The sequence below is a fragment of the Carlito syrichta genome, unplaced genomic scaffold (assembly GCF_000164805.1).
Source record: "Carlito syrichta isolate Samal-C Ts95f unplaced genomic scaffold, Tarsius_syrichta-2.0.1 Scaffold104817, whole genome shotgun sequence".
In the NCBI taxonomy this organism is placed as follows: Eukaryota; Metazoa; Chordata; class Mammalia; order Primates; family Tarsiidae; genus Carlito; species Carlito syrichta.
In genome coordinates, this window is record NW_007048913.1 from 45084 (window position 1) to 65033 (window position 19950).

The 19950-nt window shown below is 36.2% G+C and overlaps 1 protein-coding gene across 1 annotated transcript in view; it reads left to right on the forward strand.

Moving 5' to 3' along the window:
• LOC103268653 (kinesin-like protein KIF6) overlaps positions 1 to 19950 on the forward strand; it is a gene marked incomplete at both ends in the record, with an annotated part of 69939 nt that overhangs the window by 29871 nt on the left and 20118 nt on the right. The window contains one exon of the mRNA XM_008066243.1: positions 5174 to 5277. Within this exon, the coding sequence (XP_008064434.1) occupies positions 5174 to 5277 (104 nt within the window). The remainder of the gene's footprint in view (positions 1 to 5173; positions 5278 to 19950) is intronic.

Sequence of the window (19950 nt, forward strand, 5' to 3'; positions counted from 1 at the left end):
TATATATATATATATATATATATATATATATTTCAAATTGTATCAAATTCCATAATTAAGATTATATTATTTTTCAAATCACTCCGCTTTTCATATTTCTGTAGAAAATAAGCTGGTATAGGCTTAGTAGTATGCATTATTTTAAAAAAAAGATGTAAAATATTACCAGCAATGCTCCATTTACAAATTTACCTGCCCCCCAAAAAATTCTCAAATTAACTATCACCAATATTAATTACTTCCTCCTGATTGTTTGCCCTCTGTCTTCCAAAGTCATTCCATTGAAGGACAGAAGAAAAGGAGGACAAAGAAATAACTGGACTATCTCTTTTATCCTGCTGGTCTCAGGGAGCACCAAGCTCCCCTATAGCATTCTCTTCTGGAGAAACCCATGAATGAGTCAGAATCTATTTCCCATGTAGATCCTGGTCAGATACCAGCATCACTCAGTGCTCCAGCTGGTAAAAGGAGACAGAACACAGAGGCATGCTTCAAGTGGAATTGAACTCCTAGGGTGAACTTGCTGTTCTCCCTACCCTTCCTGCAGCCCCATAGCCTTACTGTGTTGAATGAGAAAGACAGTTGACAGTTATTAGCCTAAAGACAAAAATTAGCTCATGATTTAAGGAAAATAAACATATTAGACATTGGAAGGGTTTTTTTCTTTGAATTTGGCTAGAGAGAATTTCCTTTGAAGGAATGTGAAGAATTTGAAGGAAGGCAAACTTTATCATGTGTTTGATGTAGGTCTGTGAGAAGTTTAAAGAAAAGAGAAATCAGGAGTCAAAAGCTAATAGCTGATAATTGAACAAATTGTTGAGGTCTTCCTGGTGCAGGCGAATCTGGTAATTGACAAGTGTTGTTTTCTGCTCTCTTTTATAATTGCTTCTAAAACCTGACATTACTGTTGGTTGTTTTATGTACAGAGCACAGAGCTTGTCTGAAGCACATGTGGCTATTGAGAATTTGTTCCACAAACCACTCAAGACAAAACTTGGGTGGGATTTCCTATATCTTACTCTCAAAATGCAATGGCAAATATGGAGCCGGCCTGTGTGGTCAGGATCACCAAGGATGTGCCTTGCTCTTTTTTGTAACTATCAGTACCTCAGAGAGACAAGGTGATAAAAGAACTGTGAACAAGACCAGTCTATGGTAACAGCATGGGCCAACATCTTCTAAGGATGTTCCTAATTCCAGAGTTCCTACAGTAATTTGATAGGAGGTGTAACTGTCGTAATGTCAAAACCATAAAATTTGACTTAGTTTTGAAAGTTCTATTCAGTAAGACAGAAAATAATTTGATATTAGATTTGACTTTAAAAGCCTTAGTAAAAGTAGAAAATATGACATCAGTATAAATTTATCTGTGAGGGGTACAAATGAATGACTCTTGCAGTTCTTATCTCAGGATTTTCATTCTGTGTAGCTTGATGATCCTGAGAGTGTTTTTGAAAAAGGAGCAAACAAAGCCCACATAATCCTGTGCATTTGAATAAAAAGTTAGGAGCACTGACATGTCCAAAATACTCAGTATCATGTTCTTTGGGATGTCTGGTTCTGTTGATATGGTCCTGATAACCTGAAACTCAGCTATATAAAATTTCACAAGCAACATTGAAATAGTTATCTGAGGCAGAAAGGAAGTGTGGGAATTCTCCAGGCCCCAGAAACAAAGCTGAGGCTGCAGTTGTCCTGGAGTGGAAGTGTTAAGGGGATTTTAACAAGGGGATAGAAGTCAGAGCCCTGGGACTTTGCAAGGTGGGTGTTGAACTTAAGACATCCTCTCCTCTCCCCAACATAAAATGAGTGAAAACATGAATCAGAAAAAAAAAAATCTATTCATTAGCACAGGGAGATCTTAGGACAATGTCGGCGTTAGACTGGATTCTAGGTAGAACAAAAAGTAGTCTCTCTGAAAATCTGAAACTTAGGCTCCATCTCACATGAGAAGCAAAGAAGTTAGGTAATGAGTAAAGCTACTAAAAGGAAAGAAAGGAAGGAAAGAAGAAAGAAAGAAAGAAAGAAAGAAAGAAAGAAAGAAAGAAAGAAAGAAAGAAAGAAAGAAAGAAAGAAAGAGAAAGAAAGGAGGGAGGGAGGGAGGGAGGGAGGGAGGGAGGACCAGAAATTGTATTTTGTTTTGTTTTTTTCCTAAAGTTTTGAGTAATACCAGTTATCCATGAAAGATTCAGTCTGCTAATTTTTGTTTTAGAAATTTTGCATTATGATTATAAGATTATTGATATGTTATGTGGTACCATGACCTGGTTTATTTCAGGAATTTAAAGATACTCTATCACTATAAACTACATCAATGTATAGTAAAAGAAAAAAATGAAAAAATTTAAACCAAATTTAGGATAACAGTAATCATGAATTTATGTAAGGAAGGCTATATGGGTGAGGGTTTCAAAAGGTTCTGTAACTTTTTTTTTAAGTAGTGGGTACATGGGTGTTCACTTAAGATAAATAGTGAGAACAATGTATTATTTTATACTATTTTGTATATGAAATAGTTCATATTAAAAACCTAATAACATGAATTAATATGATTCATCACATTCACAGATTAAAAGAGAAAAATTGCATAATTATATCACTTATTGCAAAAAAAAGTATTTGAATACATTAAACATTTGTCTATACTTTGAAAAGATTCATCAAACTATGAATATAGGGGAACATCTTTAAACTGAATAAGGGAATCAACCAAAAATTATAGTAAACATTTTAAAGGTGAAATGTTAGACTAAGGCAAGAATGTCTTAAGAATTATACTTGGATGTCTTAGCTAGGAAAATGAGACAATAAAAAGAAATAAAATGTGTGAGAATTAGAAAAAAAGAAAAATATCTGTCATTATTTGCAGACAATTGTATTGTTTATATAGAACATCCAAGAGTATTTGATGATAAGTAGAACCCCAAAAAGTTCAGAAATTATTTAGTACATAATCCATACATAAAAATGAATTGCCTCTCTATATACCAGAAGTCAACAATTATGAAATATAATTTTACAGAAATTCTATTTGCAATATCAACAAAACTTTCAAAATTGTATAGAAAATATAATTAGAGACATATGAGATATTTATAGAAAAATTATAAATTTTTATTGAAAGGAATCAGTGGAAAGTTATACCATGTTTGTGGATGAGAGAATTTAATATTATTAATTGGTAGGTCTTACCAAATTAACCTTTTAATTAAATGTCATTCCAGTTAAAATTTGAGGAGAGTCTTGGGTAGAATTTGACAAGCTGGGTCTTAAATTTATATAAAAGAGCAAATGACCAAGAATAACCAAGTCTATTTTGAAACAGAACAAGATGGCCGGGCTTGGTGTTTCAGCCTATAATCCCAGCACTTTGGGAGGCCAAGGCAAGTGGATTGCCTGAGCCCGCATGTTCGAGACCAGTCTGGGCAACTTGGTGAGACTTCGTCTCTACAATAAAAAAAAAAAAGAAAAGAAAAAAATAGCTGGGCATAGTAGCACGCATCTGTAGTTCTGGCTATTCGGAAGGCTGAGGTGAAGGATCACTGGAGCCCAAAAGGTTGACACTGGGGTGGCCATGAGCATGCGTGCCACTGCACTCCAGTCTGGGAGAAGGAGTGAGACTCCAACTCAAAAAAAGAAAAGAAAAAGAAAAAAAAGAAACAGAACAAGATGAAAGGGGCTTGTCTTATCTTGATGCCAAAATGTCTTAAGATATAGTAATTAAATTAGTGTGTTATTGCCATACATATAGTAAAATAGACATATGTTTTTAACCAATAGCCCAGAAAAGACACTCTTAAATGTATAAACAAATAATTATAATGGCAAATTTTGTATGGGTAGCCTCTTAAAAATAAATAAATTTTTATCTCTATTTTATACCTTATAGAACATAAAATTCACCTAAATGTGATAATCAAAACTTTAACACTTTTAAAAGATCATATAGGACTATATTTCTATGATCTGGGGTAAATAAATTTTATTTTAAAAGACACAAAAGTACAAACCATAAAGGAAGAAGTTGCTAATTAAATTATAATGAAATTCAAACTTTCATTAAACAAAAACATGACATAGATTGGGAGGAAACAGATGCACTGCATAAAACCAACAAAGGATTCATATCTAGAATATATAAAGAAGTATGCAAATCAATAAGGTAAAGGGAAACAAGCAGTTGAAACATGGGCAAGAATGCAAATAAATAATTATAAGAGGCAGTTATCAAACCCACAATCCCAATACACATATGCAAAGATGACCAACCTTACACATAATCACAAAAATGCAAATTAGAACTAAAATGAGGTGTTTTACACCTACCAGATTGACAAAATTAAAGTACCTGTCAATATTACATGGTAACAAAAATGTAAGAAAACAGAAACTTATATCTATAGTTGATGGGTATGTAAATCTGTACAATTTACTCTGGAGAGCGATTTAATGATATATAATAAGGCAAGGTGCACATACTCACTAACCAGAACTTCTAGTTCTAGTTACACACTATAGAGAAACTCTCATATGTGTGTTTAAAGAGAGTTGTATTGTTCACAACAATACTGTAACAGCAAAAGTAAAAATCCTAAATTTTCATCAACAGTAGATTATTAACAAATTGTGCTATATCCTTTACTGAAATAACACATATCCATGAAAATTAATGAACTAGAGCCACATGAAGCAATATAAATAAGCTCAAAAACACAATGTGAAGAGAAAAAAATAAGTTACAATTACATGCAGTAATCTAACATTTACATAAAGTTTAAGGCATTCAAAATGATACCATACATTATTTATGGGTACATCGATACGTATGAAAACATTCAGGGAAATGAGATCTCTTAAATATAGTATAGTGATCACCCCAGGAAGAACGGAAGGGGAATAGAAATAGAGGGTTCCAGTTACATCAGTAATGTTTTATTTGTTAAAAAAAAAAAAAAAGACAAGCTCTAGAAGTACTTTGACAAAATATTAAGATTTACCAAAGCTGGCTGGTAGATACCGGAGTATTTTTTATATTATTACACATTTTTGTGCCTATAAAACAACTTTGTGTCTATTATATACTTTGTGTCTATAAATTTAGAAGCTGTATATTCTCTGCCACTGAGTTCACCTTACTGGAAAATTGACATTCACTATCCTTTGTCATGTGTAGGTGATTATACGCCTACAGAAGGAAATCCAGGAACTGAAGGATGAACTGGCCATTGTCACTGGAGAGCGGAAAACAGAGGCACTCACAGAAGCAGAACTCCTTCAGTAAGCCTGCAGACCTATTTTTTCCTTTTCTTTAACAGTGAAAGTTTGTGTTAACTTCTTTGTTGGTCCTAATGTTATGAATTCACCTCAAAGCATGAAGGTCTCCTGGGACAGTCTGAAATTGCATTTAGGCGCCGGTTAAGAGTGGCAGCTTTCCATGAAAAGCTGGATAAGGCTGGCAGTGTTTTTTGCCGCCTCAGCTTTGAGGAAGTAGAGAACAGAGCATGGAGAGGATGGGAATATCCTTCTCATGCCAGCTGAAGAAAAGGAATTGTATAATAGCCATGCAATTCTAAAATACACACATACCAAGCCCTCTTAAGCTGTGGATCTCAGATCTGAAAGGAATTCAAGAAACATCCTTTGTATTAAACAGCATCTTGCTACAAGCCCCAATTTATCCCATGCCAAAGTAAGCTCTCTCCTTTAATAAATAGATGGCCCATATATTATAGCTCAAACGCTCGAACTGGAAATAAAAGCAGGTATTCAGGGCTTTATACAAGTGCGGCGTCTTTCAGAGCCTTTGGAATTGCAGCCATATGGCATATCAGTGGCAGAGTGTAGCTCTCATTTTCTCTCTGATCATGAGCCACAGTTGTGGGTTTTCTTGTTATTTCTGTGCTATTTATTAAGCATTTGTGGAGCGGTAAGGATGTATTAGGCTTAGAAGGCAATAGCATTCTTTATTTCCAAATAAGAAATAGAGTTACACAAGACTTTTCTAAAGGTATACTGTCATTTTACCTAAACTCTCCCAACAGAAAAAAAAATTGTAAATAAGAGAGACAATAAAAATAATTGTCTTTAAACTAGTTCATGACTGCCCTTGAGGCAGGTGTAAAGCTTGAGAAGCCTTAGCAAGGTTTCTGTTATAGTCAAAGCTTTAACTCCGCCAGGATGACGTTTCCTACTTCTAGACACTGTGTTTAATAAAATGATAAGCCCCTGAAGCTTTCCTTGCACGACTGTTTTGTTGCATATTTGTAACTAAGGGGAAGTATATGGCCAAAAATTTACATTTAAAAAGGTTCATGTCATTCCTTGAAACAACTTGGGATATCTTAGATATTGAGAACACTAACCTGAGACTCTCTTCACTGTAGTGCACTTTTTCCCACAAAGAAAGGAATTACCAATTATTATCTTTAAACATGTCTCTTCAGAATTTTTATCTGCAAGTCAGGATCCAGCCAGGAAATAAAACCACCCTAGGCCTTTTAACAAAAAGAATTTAATATAGGAAACTGATTGCAGAAAGATGGTTTTGCTGAGAAGCTAAACAGAAAAATGAAGAAAATGAAGCAGCACCCCAGTGCAGCAGGAGCTCCTGCACCCCCAGTACTGCAGGGACAACAGGAGAAGGTGATGCTACCACATCCTAAGAGCTGGAGCTGACCAGCAGGAGCAAGACCATAATAAGTGCTGCTGGACAGGGGTCATGGCCACTGAAGAGCTGCAGATGCTATTTGAGACATCATGGGGTGAGAAGGGACCCTTGACTTTTTCCTCTTCCCCCTCCAGTCTTCCACCAATGCCTCCCATTGGCTGAACTTACCCAGAAGTTGGTTGTTGAAGACAGAGTATGCAGCTTCTTGTGATACAATCAAATGAGGGAAAGATGGAAACTGGATCTAAGAGCAACATATCCAGTCAGTACCAGTATTTTCGCTAATTCCTGTATATCCTGCATGTTGCTCAGAAGACTTGGTTTAAGGGCAAGATTCTGAAAGTGCTGGTTTCAATATATCAGACTAAGTATGTACGTGCTGCAGGTTCCCTCCACTGCAACAAATCTAGAGAACTATAGAACTGAGATAAGGAAACACATGAATCTCTACCCACACCTAAAACAAGAAGCATACTGTTCAAGGAACTAGAGCTTCAAAGAATTCCTGAGAAGAGACTGAAAGGTGGATGTTGAGAAGGGCAAGAGAAAAGGATAGACACAGGTACAGCATTATGATAGCTTTACATCTTGAAATATGGAACCCTGAAACAGGAGAGGGCTAGGAAGAGCCAATGAACTTTTGGCAGAGCTGTTGTAGTGGGGTCAGTTGGAGAAACAGGGAAATGTCCCCAAGTAGCTGACAGAGAGGGCCCAGAGAAGCTCTGAAGACCTGCTGCTGTCTTCAGTTCTGCCCATCCTCTATCCTCTTGGAAAACAACAAGAAGCATGAGTACCCACTGCTGCTTTAGCCGGTGATCCCAGACACGCTGCTCAAGCTGAGACACTGAGAGTCTAGGAAATGCTCACAGTCAGTAATGACTAGAAATGGAAATACGAGGGTTACAAAAAGTCTGAGAAAGACAAGAACAAGAAGAATGTACAACTTGCAAGGTCTTAGAACTAATATCTTTAGAGAAATTAAACATGGCATTACATCCATGAAATAAGAATAAGATTTTATTTTTATTAACCAAAATCAAAGGTGATCTTAGAAATGAAAAAACATAGTTGTTGTCATTAAGAATTTAAGAAATGTCTCAATCTGGTACAGTGGCTCATGCCTGTAATTCCAGTAGTTTGGAAAGTCAAGGTGGAAGAATCACTTGAGCCTAGGAGTTCAAGACCAGCCTGGGCAATATAGTGAGACTTCATCTCTACAAAAAAATCAAATAAAATAAGCCTGGGATAGTGGCACGCTCCTGTAGTCCCATCCTGAGTACAGAGGTCAAGGCTGCAGTGATCTATAATCGTATTGCTGCACTTCAGCCTGTGCAACAGAGTGAGACCCTGACTAAAAAAAAAAGAAGAAGAAGACTCAACAGCAGAATGAAAAATCCGAGGGGCAAATTAATGAACTAGAAAGATCAGGGCTAAGGAATTCTTCCAGAATATTACAACTAAAAGATAAAAAGTCTAAAAGAAAAGAGTCATGAAAAATAGCTCTAGATTTACTGATATCTAATGACTGAGAATTTGTGGAGGAGGAAATAGATATGATACAAAGGAGCCAATAGTTGAGGAAATAATATCTTAAAAATTCTTAGAATTAAAAAATAAAATTACATGCAACTTCGGAATGAAAATGCTTCCAAATGCTGAGTCATATAGTAATATTATAGAAAATTTAGGGGACCTCAAAATAAAGAAAAGAATCTCAAAAGCTACCAGGGAGGGAAAAAAATTACTAAAACCAAGAATCTGGTATGTAGAGCAGAACTCTCATCAGTAACTCTGGAAACAAGAACATCTAGTGCTAAGACAAAACAAAAGCACTTAAATGTATTTTTAAATATCAAGTCAAATTTGTATTCAAATTTGAAAATGAAAAAAAGTATTTTGCAGACATATAAACTTTCATACAGAAAGGTCACCACACTAGATCCTTTCTCAAAGAACTACCAAAGATTGTAATTTAGCACAAAGAAAAATGCAATAGAGTGTAGGAAGCAATAATAATGGGCAAATTTACAGAGAAAAGGGAATGCTTCTACAACTTGGTGGGAATGTAAGCTAGTTCAGGCTTTATGGAAAGCAGTATTGAGATTTGTCAAAGAACTGAAAATTGAACTGTTGTTTGACCCAGCTATCCTAGTTCTGGGAATATACACAGAGGAATATAAATTGTTCTACCAAAAAACCCTACAAATATATGTTTATTACAGCACTATTTACAATAGCAAAAACATGGAACCAACCCAGATGCCCATTGAAAATGGACTGGATAAAGAAAATGTGGTATATGATGGAGCATTATATAGCCATAAGGAAGATCAAAATCATGTCCTTTGCAGCAATATGGACACAGCTGGATTCCATTATTCTAAATAAACTGTCATGGAAACAAAAAATGAATGCCATATGTTCTCATTCACAAGTGGGCACTAAACATTGGGCACTTGGACACAAAGGCAGAACAACAGACACTGGACGTTGCTAAAGAAGAGAGGAAGTGGAGGGAGAGGGAATAAAGGGCACCCAACCGCCCACTGGCTATCATGCCCACTACTAGGGGGGAGAGGACTCGATAGAGGCCCAAACCCTGCCTTCACACAATTCATTTATGTAGCAAATTCTCACATGTACCCCACACCTCTAAAATAAATAAATGAGAAAATTGTGTTATATTTTCTTTATGATCCTTAATATTGTATAATATTTAAATTGTCTTTTTCTACCTTGCCATTTATTCCATAAATGATTTTTTTCTGTTTAGAAATTATTGAAATAAATTTTCCATTCACAGAAGTGAGCATAAAGATAAACAAAATTGTTAGAATGAAGAGAAATAAAATAAAATCATGACAATTAAATACTGAAGGACTTGGATTAATGTCTTGATCCATAGATAAGAATTATACAAATGTCAATCTGAACAGATTCTACATAGGCAGTATGAAGGATTGTCATTAATTTTCTTGTGCAATAGTTCATTGATTCATTCATTCATTCAACATTTATTATTCATCTAGCATTCACAAAATTCTATTCTAGGCTCTGAGAGGAACACATATAAGAGCAAAACCTAGATCCTGCTCTCAAGAAGTTCACAATTCAGTGGTGGTGACAGACATGAGCACAAGTAATGATGATGCAATGTATAAGCATTATGACAAGATCTAAACAAAACATGGATGAAATGCAGAGATAGTAATGATTACTTTTGAGTATTAAATATAAGCATTATGTGAAGATATAGGCAAAGCATGATGAAAACGCAGAGATAGTAATGATTACTTTTGAGTATTAAATAAACATCAACATTTCCCAGTGAAATGACTTTTCTGCTGTCAAGAGAAGTGTACTACATAACATGTGTCTTACTAGTGATTTTTTATTAGCAATTTGAAGAACAAATTTTGGAAACCACATCCACCCTGCCAAAGCAAACCATAGGGTTTCACAACAATAGAATAAATTTGATGCTTATTCACATTGACAGTACAGGTAATGTGTTTTGTTCTTACTGTTTTTGTTATGTTGTTGTTATTCTTATGTTTTGACAAATTACCTAGATTGAATTTAAGTACAACCTAAATTTCAACAGATTGAAGAGCCTTTTATCACCTTAAAGTGAAAGAGATACATTAAAATTTGCCCTAATGTGGCACTGTTGTTTAACACCATTAGTCTGCAGTTCTTTGCCTTCTAGGGGTCCCTGAGACATTTACAGGAATGTGAACCAGCTTGAGTCCAACCATCACACCAAAACTGTCCAGGTAGGGGAGCAGGAGGAGGGATAGTGGTGTTGGAGAGAGGAAGAGTCCCAAAGCTTGGCAGAACAGGGTGGCAAAGTTGCAGTAGCTCTCATCCACTTCCCTGTCCTTCTGATTCCTGGGCTCATGCTGACTGGTGTGATGTAAGGACATTCCCACCAGACATTTTCTGAAGAATCAGATAGGAGATATTTAGTAGATATGGTATTCTATATAGAATTCATTGGGCAGTTTGGAAATGTGTGTTAATATTCAGTCCTATCAAATTTTTTGAGCCATTTCCCAACATTTCTGTGTTTAATGTAAATATTTGTTGCATGGACTTGAATGCTTTAATTGAAGAGGATTTCAGATGTCAGCCTCCAGTTATTGTGATATTTTTAGTTTACATCTTTTTTTTTTTTTTTTTTTAGCCTGGGTAAATTTGAAAAGAGACAGCTGGATAAAGGCTGTATAGCCAAGTTACTGTTTATACAGAACTTCTTGGGTGAAGATTTGATTTTCTAAACACATACATCATTGTTCTTCTGGAAAAACAATAAGCCTGTAGATTTTTAACTAAGTTGGAAGCATTATATCCTGACATAAACCTAAGTGAGTGGGATATTTTCTGTATAGTAATATTTTACTTCTGAGATTCAATTGAGTTGGATCTCATGAAATCAAGTTTGCCCAAAGTGTGTGGATACCTCAAAACATCTGGATCCTTTTCAACAGAAAAAAAAATCATGCAAATTAGTTAATTATTCAGACTGGATCTATTGAACACCTACTTGATACTAATCATTTTAATAAGTGCTTTTAGGGTTTCAGGAGTATGCGTTACAAAAAGTAATTCTAAGAAGTTACAGTTTTATTAAGTAAAATTTACATACACATATACACACAAATACATACACCATACATGTATATATGTATATGTAAAACATAACAAGCAAATATACTAGTGAAAAGAATAAATGAACAATGAGAAATTTAAACTTTAATTCTAGTTCCAATTCTGCTCATATTAGTTTTTAATGACTCTCTAGACTTGCACTTCCTTATGTGTAGAGTGAAGGAGTTGAACTCAACAACACCTATCCATGCTTTTCAGCTCCATGTTTTTAAATTTAATATTGGCTTATTCCATATGGTTTAATGCATTATTTATTCATATGATAATAAAACGCTCAACAAGTATGTGGAAATTCAGAAATGGAAGAAGTCACTGCAGATTTCACCCATGGAGTAAACTGAATAAGCCTTAAAGGATGTCAAAAGGAAAAACGTGCTATTCTAACAAAGATGCTGAAAGGGAGTGAGGGGGGGTAGGTAGGGGGCGTGGAGAACAGCAGGAGACAAACATGGGGGCTTGCATGTAGTAGGCACTAACTAATGAGGGTCCGAATTGAAACTGGCCTGTCGGGAGCCTGGGCTTCTCACAGAAGAGTTGAAGAATAGGATTTGGCAGATAAATGATGACCTCATGAGAGGTTATAAATACCATATGTAGAGGAGCCAATATCTTATTTAATGGTGACTAGAAGCTTATTGTGGCTACTTATTGAGAGTATTACAACTCATTCATTCGTTTGTTCAATAAATGTTTATTGTGTTCTTTCCTTGTGCTAGGTACTTTCTAGGTGCTGCAAATACAAGCATGATAATGTTCTTGCCCTCAAGGACCTTACATTCTTGTGGGAAGAGAGACAATACACAAGAAAAATAACTAAAACATAGAGCACTTCTGGTAGTCCAATAATAGAAAAAGAAAATTGAAATGGGAGTTACAATTTTGACAGGGTGACCATGAATAAACTTACTTGATGAAGATTTGGACTCCTGCTGTCATAGAACTGGACAGAATTGGCTTGAGTGAGAAATCAGGAAGATATGATAACCAGGTTGGGAATGAGGATGAAGGAAGAGACTTGAGTGGTGGCAAAAAGGATGGAGAGGAAGAGAAGACTCTGAGAAGCTTGTTAAGGAGGAATCAATAGAAGTGATAGTTATGAATATAAAAGAGGTAACAAAGGGAAATGTCAAAAATGTATGACTGTAAAACAGGTTATTAGAAGGTAGAAAATTGGGAAAGAAAACATAAGAAGGGCTCAGTTTTTAACATGATGAAGAAAGATACAGGCTGAATTCTAGAACTTTAGAGGAAGGTTGAAACTGAAGATTTAAATTTTGGAGTAACTGGTACAGAGTTGATATAATACTGAGGTCAAGACCAAAGCTCAGCTTGGAAATTCTCTGATCTCATTTGAAGTAGGTAATAATCAGTATCTACAGGATCATGTCTTCCTACATTCAACCTCATTGCAGGTGAATTGCCCACTGAATTTAGCTTTTTACTTAGTCACATCACCCTATTTCCTCCTCTGGTATCTTTTTATATATAGTTGAATATTCCATTCATTGGATATTTAACAATGTGGAAAAGGGAGATCCTACCTAATAGCTGGCCCTGAACTCAACATATGCCAAACTGAATTCCTCTGCATCTTTCTCCAGATCTGACCTCTGCCACTATGTCCCCCATTAGTCAACAACTCTCTAAGTCTTACAGTTGTCCAAACCAGAAAGTCAGAAGATGCCTATAATTCTGTCCTTTTTCTCATATCCCAAATCCAATCTGTTTAGGGCATTTCTTTTTAAAAGTAATTCTTTATAACACTAAACAATTAAAGGCTAAATATAGTTTGAAACCAAATACATAGTGTTATAAAGCCCATCCAGAATTTGCTTCAAAAGAGCATGTTTGTACTAATAACAGCTCCGTTGATATCCAAACTTCTATTTAAATGCAAATAAACATACCTGAAGGGAGAATCTTAAATCTTCATTTTCCCATCAAATCTCACTTTAAAATAAAACAAATTTATATCTGTATTCGTTCTTTCCAGTGGACAAGCACTGACTGAGTACTAACCATACCATGTCAGGCACTGTGTTTGGAACTGGAGAGCTCAGGGACAAGCCAAACAATAACACAGGAAGGTAGCAGTATGGGAGAGAGAGGCAGATGACCAGACATTCATGCTTATTCATGGTGCTTCCCTGCCATGATGGACGCCTGGTGGGCATGGGGGAGAGATTGTGAAGGACAGGGCACGGAGAGGAAAGGCTTTATAGAGGAAATGACATACAGAAAGCCCATCAATGCTTTCATCCTTTTAAATTTAGCATTTAAAGGTGACTTCAGGAGAATTCATTTCTGCCATATTCAAGTTGCAGTTCAAAATTTTTTATTGGCTAACCTAATAAAGATTTAATTGGATTTCGTTACTCAATATGTTTGAACTGGATTAGAACCATAAAACAAATTTCAACTACAGGTATAATGGCTCTTTTGAGCCTAAAATTTGGTAACTTGTTCCAAAAAGTATAGGACAGAATAATATCTCAAGACCATCTCATATAATTTGAGATGTACCATCACAATGACTATATATCTTATAATGTGATCCTCAGAATGTTTTAGAAATGAAATGAAACAAACAAAATAAATAAATATCCTACAATATTTGATTTAACGTAGTCCTGATGAGAATTAGCTACCAAGCCAGTCTTTTACGGAGAGCCTCTTGTCAATACTTTATTCTGGATCAGTAGTGCTTTATCCTTTTTATATTTGATTTATTTTCACTAGCCTTCAAAGTCATTTAAATTGTAAAATAATTATTTAAAGTGTTTAAAAATCATCTTTATGCTGCAAAATCTCTTTATGCCGCACAAGGTCTATGATGTGATAAGCCCTCCTGAATGTTCTCTGGAAGTATCTTTCACCGTGGTGGTAGGAGGAGTAGATTTCAGGAAACTATTCACCTCAAGGATGAGAAGCAGTGATAGAGATAGATAGGGGAGTTGGAGACAGAGGGGGAGGAAAGAAACAGAAAGAGAGAGAGAGAGAAAGAGAGAGAGTTAGTCAAGCCCATGCAGGAGTCTGAACAATCTAGTAAAAATTGTTTGAAGCATGACTGAACTCTGTCCTACAGATTGCTTGTTAGAAAATGAAATATCTCAAGTTTGTGCTTAATCTCTTGTCATTATGGATGAAATTACTAAAATGGTACTGACCCCCACCTCACTACCTAGAACCCCTCCCATGACCTGCAAAGGCCCCAAGTGACCCAGGCCCTGGCAACCTGCAGGACCTTCTTCCCTCTAAATTCCTCCTCCTTCACCCTGGTCTCCTCATCATCTCCCCTCTGAAATACACCTTCCTCACTTCATTTTCCAAATGTCCATATCAGAAAGATCTTCCTGGCCCACCTTCCCCTGTCACTCTTTATCCCTTCATGCTGAGTTATTTTTCTTCATAGCAGCAATGTCCTATTTAATGTTTCATTGTTCATTGTCAGTCTCTTCCTGTTTGCAAGTGAGATTCATGAGGACTGGAACTTTATCTGAGTGCTCACCATTATGTTCCTGGAACCTACAACAGCACCTGGCACGTGATAGGCCCTCAGTAAATATTTGTTGAATAGCTTAGTAACCACTTTGTTGGGTTCTCAGTTCTTCTCTGACTTCTTTCATGAACCATTCATTTCAAATCGCTTGGACCTCTACTAAGAGCTGCCCTGGGATGTCTGGTATGAAAGAGGATCCTCAGAATCAGTTTCCATTGAGAGGGAACACTTCCCTATGCATTTATTTGGTATTCACTGTGTGCTAGGCCTTGTGGATTACAGCTCATGAGTGTGAATGACTGAGGAATCATCCAAAATATTCAGAATTATGCCACAACTATTTTTAAACTTTGTTTTAAGTCACTAAGATCAGGCAGGGAAAATTTACATGAAAGGTCTGAGAGTTAAGAGACTTGGATTCTAATCTTGACTCTCCTTCTGTTCGAAAGAGATTAACTATTTTAAGATGGTCAGTCCTCTTCTGTAGGCCTCAATCTTTTAATTATGCATGAGCAAATTCCTCCATCTCTATATATGTCAGTTACTCATCTGTTGTATGAGAGTAATAGTGGTACCCACCTCACAGTGTTGTTATGAGGACTGATGAGATAATTTGTTCTATTCTGAGCACAACGCCTAGCCTGCAGGCACTTCATCATTCTTAGCTGTTGTTATTATTTTCCTGTGACTTGTTGATACAATTTTTATTGTTGCTGATTTTTGTTGTTGACTTTTAGATGTCTTTTCAAGCTTCTCTACTAGGAACAAAGAGGCAAATCAGGTTTTAATGTCTCTCTTTAGCATATACACACACTTGTGCATGCACACATAAATAAAAAGTACTGGACCAAAAAAACTATGAAACTTATACTGGGATTACAAGCTTGTTTGTTTGTTTTTAGTTATTTTTACCTGGCTGTATTTTCTAAAATTTCTACAGAAAATTAAATGTCACCTTTGAAAAAATTAATGTCACTTACTGATTTTATACCTCCAAGTGATAGAAAAAAATTGTTTCACTTAATTAATGAATAGCAGGAAAAAAATGTCCTTCTTTGTTAACTCTACTTTTATACTACATTTCACAGCAAATTAAAAACAAATGTTTTCTCTTGGCTTATACCAAGTTATTGCACAACATATATAGTTGATTCTGAGATCCAAATTACATCTGCTTCTGGAATTTTAACTTTAAATTATTTTCATAGTTAATACTTGTGTTATTTTTGTATATTTGAGCTATTATATTGTATATTGCTAGTGAGTCATTTCAAAGTGGTGCTTTTCTTACACAGTTGATATATGGCTGTATTTCTAAAAAGCTAAACAAAAACTATAAATTGCCAGAATGGAATGTTCATAACATGCTTCCAACTGGTGCTACTTGCTTTGCATCTTACTGTCCACTTTCTTAACCATAACAGAGTTCCTCATACTTCCTGAGTAGGAAGCATTTGCTGAAACCTTTAAGATGTTTGACAATTCAAAAATAAAGCAGCAGCCTCAATCGTAAAGAGAACTGATACATAAATTTATTTTACTCAAATTTTTTAAATCTTTGAAAATATGTGTATGTTGATATGATGTAATATACATAAGTAGATAAGTAATAAGTACTCATTGTAGACATTCTAAAAACACAGACAGACTTGAAAAAGAAAACAGCATGTATATGCACATGATCATATCGGAGTGTATGAGGAACATGCCAGAAGTAAAAGGTAGACGTTTGGGGCTTGAAGGATGTTGGTAAAGGCTTTTCCCCCAGATGACTTTGCAAGGGACTTGTAAATGTTATGTCCAACATCGCGATGTGGAATCCAGGCCCCTGTTCTCTCTTTCACCCTCTTCTTCAGGATTCCTGCCAGTTGGAATTCTCTGCATCTCTCTGTAGAAGTTCACCATGGATACTTTATTTTAATACTTTAATGCTTCTTTCAGGTACTGCCCTGTTTTTATTTTGAACTCTCTGTTCTTTCTTTCAAAACTGAACATGTCAACAAAACCTTCTGTTTCCCATTTTCTGAATTTAACATTTCAACCTCTGCATAATAGTTGTACTAAAAATACTCAAATGTATTATAAAATTATTTGTGAATATTACAAAATCTTATAAATGGGCAAGATGAGATATGTTGTGGTTACTTGAAAAGATTTTGTTTGTTCATTTTTTTTTAAGTAGAGGGTGGTACCAACTTTTTGTATGGGTTAGGAACCTAACCTTTGGGTATATCTTCTAATTTATCTAATTTGCTAACAAATTTGTGGGCTAAAGAGAGTTCAGATAAAACAATTTGCCTTGGCTTCATCCCCTGAGGCTTGGGAGAGGAGGTGTTGAGATTTCTCCATCTGCTTGATTCCTTGGGTTTGCTGAAAACTGGAGATTTGGATCCATCCCAAGACCTTAATTATTCGTCCCTGAGTATTGTTGAGCACCAGCCGCACTTTGCTAGAAGCTGTCAAAGAAGCAGAAGAATCATAAAGCCTGATGTCATGTAGAAAAACTACATGAGGACGTGTGGCATCTGCTGTTGGCAAAAAAAAGAAGGAAGGAAGGAAGGAAGGAAGGAAGGAAGGAAGGAAGGAAGGAAGGAAGGAAGGAAGGAAGGAAGGAAGGAAGGAATCATGTACAAAATGGGCAATAAACACCAGAAGGTGTAAAGAACTCGATGAAAGAAAGATGAATTCATCACCCAAATAACTGTCTATATAGATCAAGTTTGTAATCCAAGCATTTTGGGAGGCCAAGGTGAGAGGATTGCCTGAGCCCGCTGGTTCAAGACCAGCTCGGACAACATCGTGAGACCTTGTCTCTACAATAAAAAAAAAATATATTTAAAAAAAAGCTAAGCATGGTAGCGAACACATGTAATTCCAGCTACTTGGAAGGCTGAGGCAGAAGGATCATCTGAGTCCAGCCAGTAAACACTGGGGTGGCTGTGAGCATGCCACTGCACTCCAACCTGGGTGACAGAGTGAGATTCTGACTCAAAAAAAAAAAAAAAGAAATGAAAGTAAGTGACCTGCTTCGCGAATTGTCCATTGCAATGTCAAAGAAAACCTAAGCACTTTCAGAACTGCTCCACGTTTAGAATTAGATGCTTTGCTCTTATTTTTCAGCTTTCTTCTCTGTACAATATGGATACTCATTCCCCTGACATTCAGATAAAAATCTGAGAACTTGGGAGAAAAATCCAATGTTTTTATTTCATTATGAAAGAACCCTGGTGTAGGAGAACCTAGTGCTGATAAAGTAAACAATGGAACAAGGATAATTTAGGTTATTCATTGGGCTGTGAGATGGTATTATCTTTGTATTCACTAACATTGGGATAAATTTTACTTCTTTTAAATTTTACACCTGTTACAAAATGGTAGTTTGGTAGACCCTTCTACTTAGACACAACATTATGGAGAATTGTCTCCAAATAACAGATGGATTTGCGTTCATAGTATACATCCCACTTCCAACAAAAGCACACCCAAATAAAATGTAAGATGCCTCATGAAAGTGTCCCTGCTTCCTCTTCAAGTTGACCCTAGCCTAAGCATTACATTGCTTCCTGTCTGGCACTCACAGGCTCTTATAGAAGCTCAGCTTTATTGCTTGTCTTTATATCCTTCTAAGCCAAAGACAGACATCCCCTAGGACTGCCCAGGGACTGTCTCTCAGCCTGCCTTGATGGACCTAGCAAATAATTCGACCTGCTTCTAGAAACCTAATTCTAAAAATCTAAGCTCGGTGAGAACTTCAAACTAAGTATTTTTCTACTCAATTCCTTAAGGTATTCTTTATTCTCACTCCCATCCCTCCAGCCCAGTTTCCCTAGTGGTTCCCTCTGTGTTTGTCATTAACTGAGCATACTTATGACTTTTACCACATCCTCAAAAATTTGTCATCATTAATGTCAAGGTAGCTACTGCCTGGTGTATCATTTTCAGAGTTTACTGGAGAAATCCTATTTCCTTTCTCTTTCATGAGCCCACCACCTACTATTTAGTGCTATCCAACTGCTTTCCTCATCAATGTGCTTTATAGATCAGTCATCTAGCATGTGTTGGGCAGGGTGCAGGGCCGAATACTTTTCTATTTAACCTGAAACCCCTAATTAAAATGTGCAGCCACATGTTTCCTCTTTTTTCCGCATCTCACATTTTCCTACCCATAACTTTTCCCTTCTTCCGATAGCCATAACTTTTCCTATGAGTTTGGGGGAAGAAAGCAATGGTAAGGAAACAAAGACATTGTTAATTATCAAAGAAATGTGAGTTAAAATGAGATGCAATTTTTTGTCAATCTTATTGGTAAAAATGAAAAAGGTAGTGATCCTCTCTGTTGGTGAGGATACAGATGAGCTCTTACACCACAGATGATAGAGTGGATGGATCCAGAGAGGGAGTGACAGACAGGGAAACCTGTTCCTGAGGCCTGGGGCAAATCCCAGGTAAATTTTTTACCCTGTTCCTCTTTACTGGGTAGCTCTGAAAGGCATTTGTACAAACTCTTAATGGGTATGCTTTTAGGCCCAGCGATTTACTTCTGGAAATTTCCTTTAAGGACACATTTATAAAAATGTATGCACAAAGATATTTATCACAACATCATGTATAATGGGGAATTGGATTATGGTACATTCATTTAAGGGACTATAATACAAAAATTATCTATGGCAATGGAGACATTTATATACCTATATATAGGATATATATGTGCTAAATATATGTGTGTATATATGCTTACAACAAGTCTGGAAGGATAAACACCAAAAGTTCATAGTATCTTCTTTGGGTTCCAGGATGGAATAACTTTTTGTCTTCTATATTTTCTAAACTTTTTGCAACAGACCTGCATTACTTTATGATTAGACAAAATAAAGCTATTTAAAAATATGTTAAAGATAGGCAGGCGCAGTGGCTTATGCCTATAATCCCAACACTTTGGGAGGCTGAGGTGAGAGGATTGCCTGAGCCAATGGGTTCAAGACCAGCCTGGGCAACATGGCGAGACTTCATCTCTACAATAATTCAAAAATTTAGCTACTTGGAAGGCTGAGGTGGAAGGATCGCCTGAGCCCAGCAGGTCAAGACTGCGGTGGCCATGAGCGTGTCACTG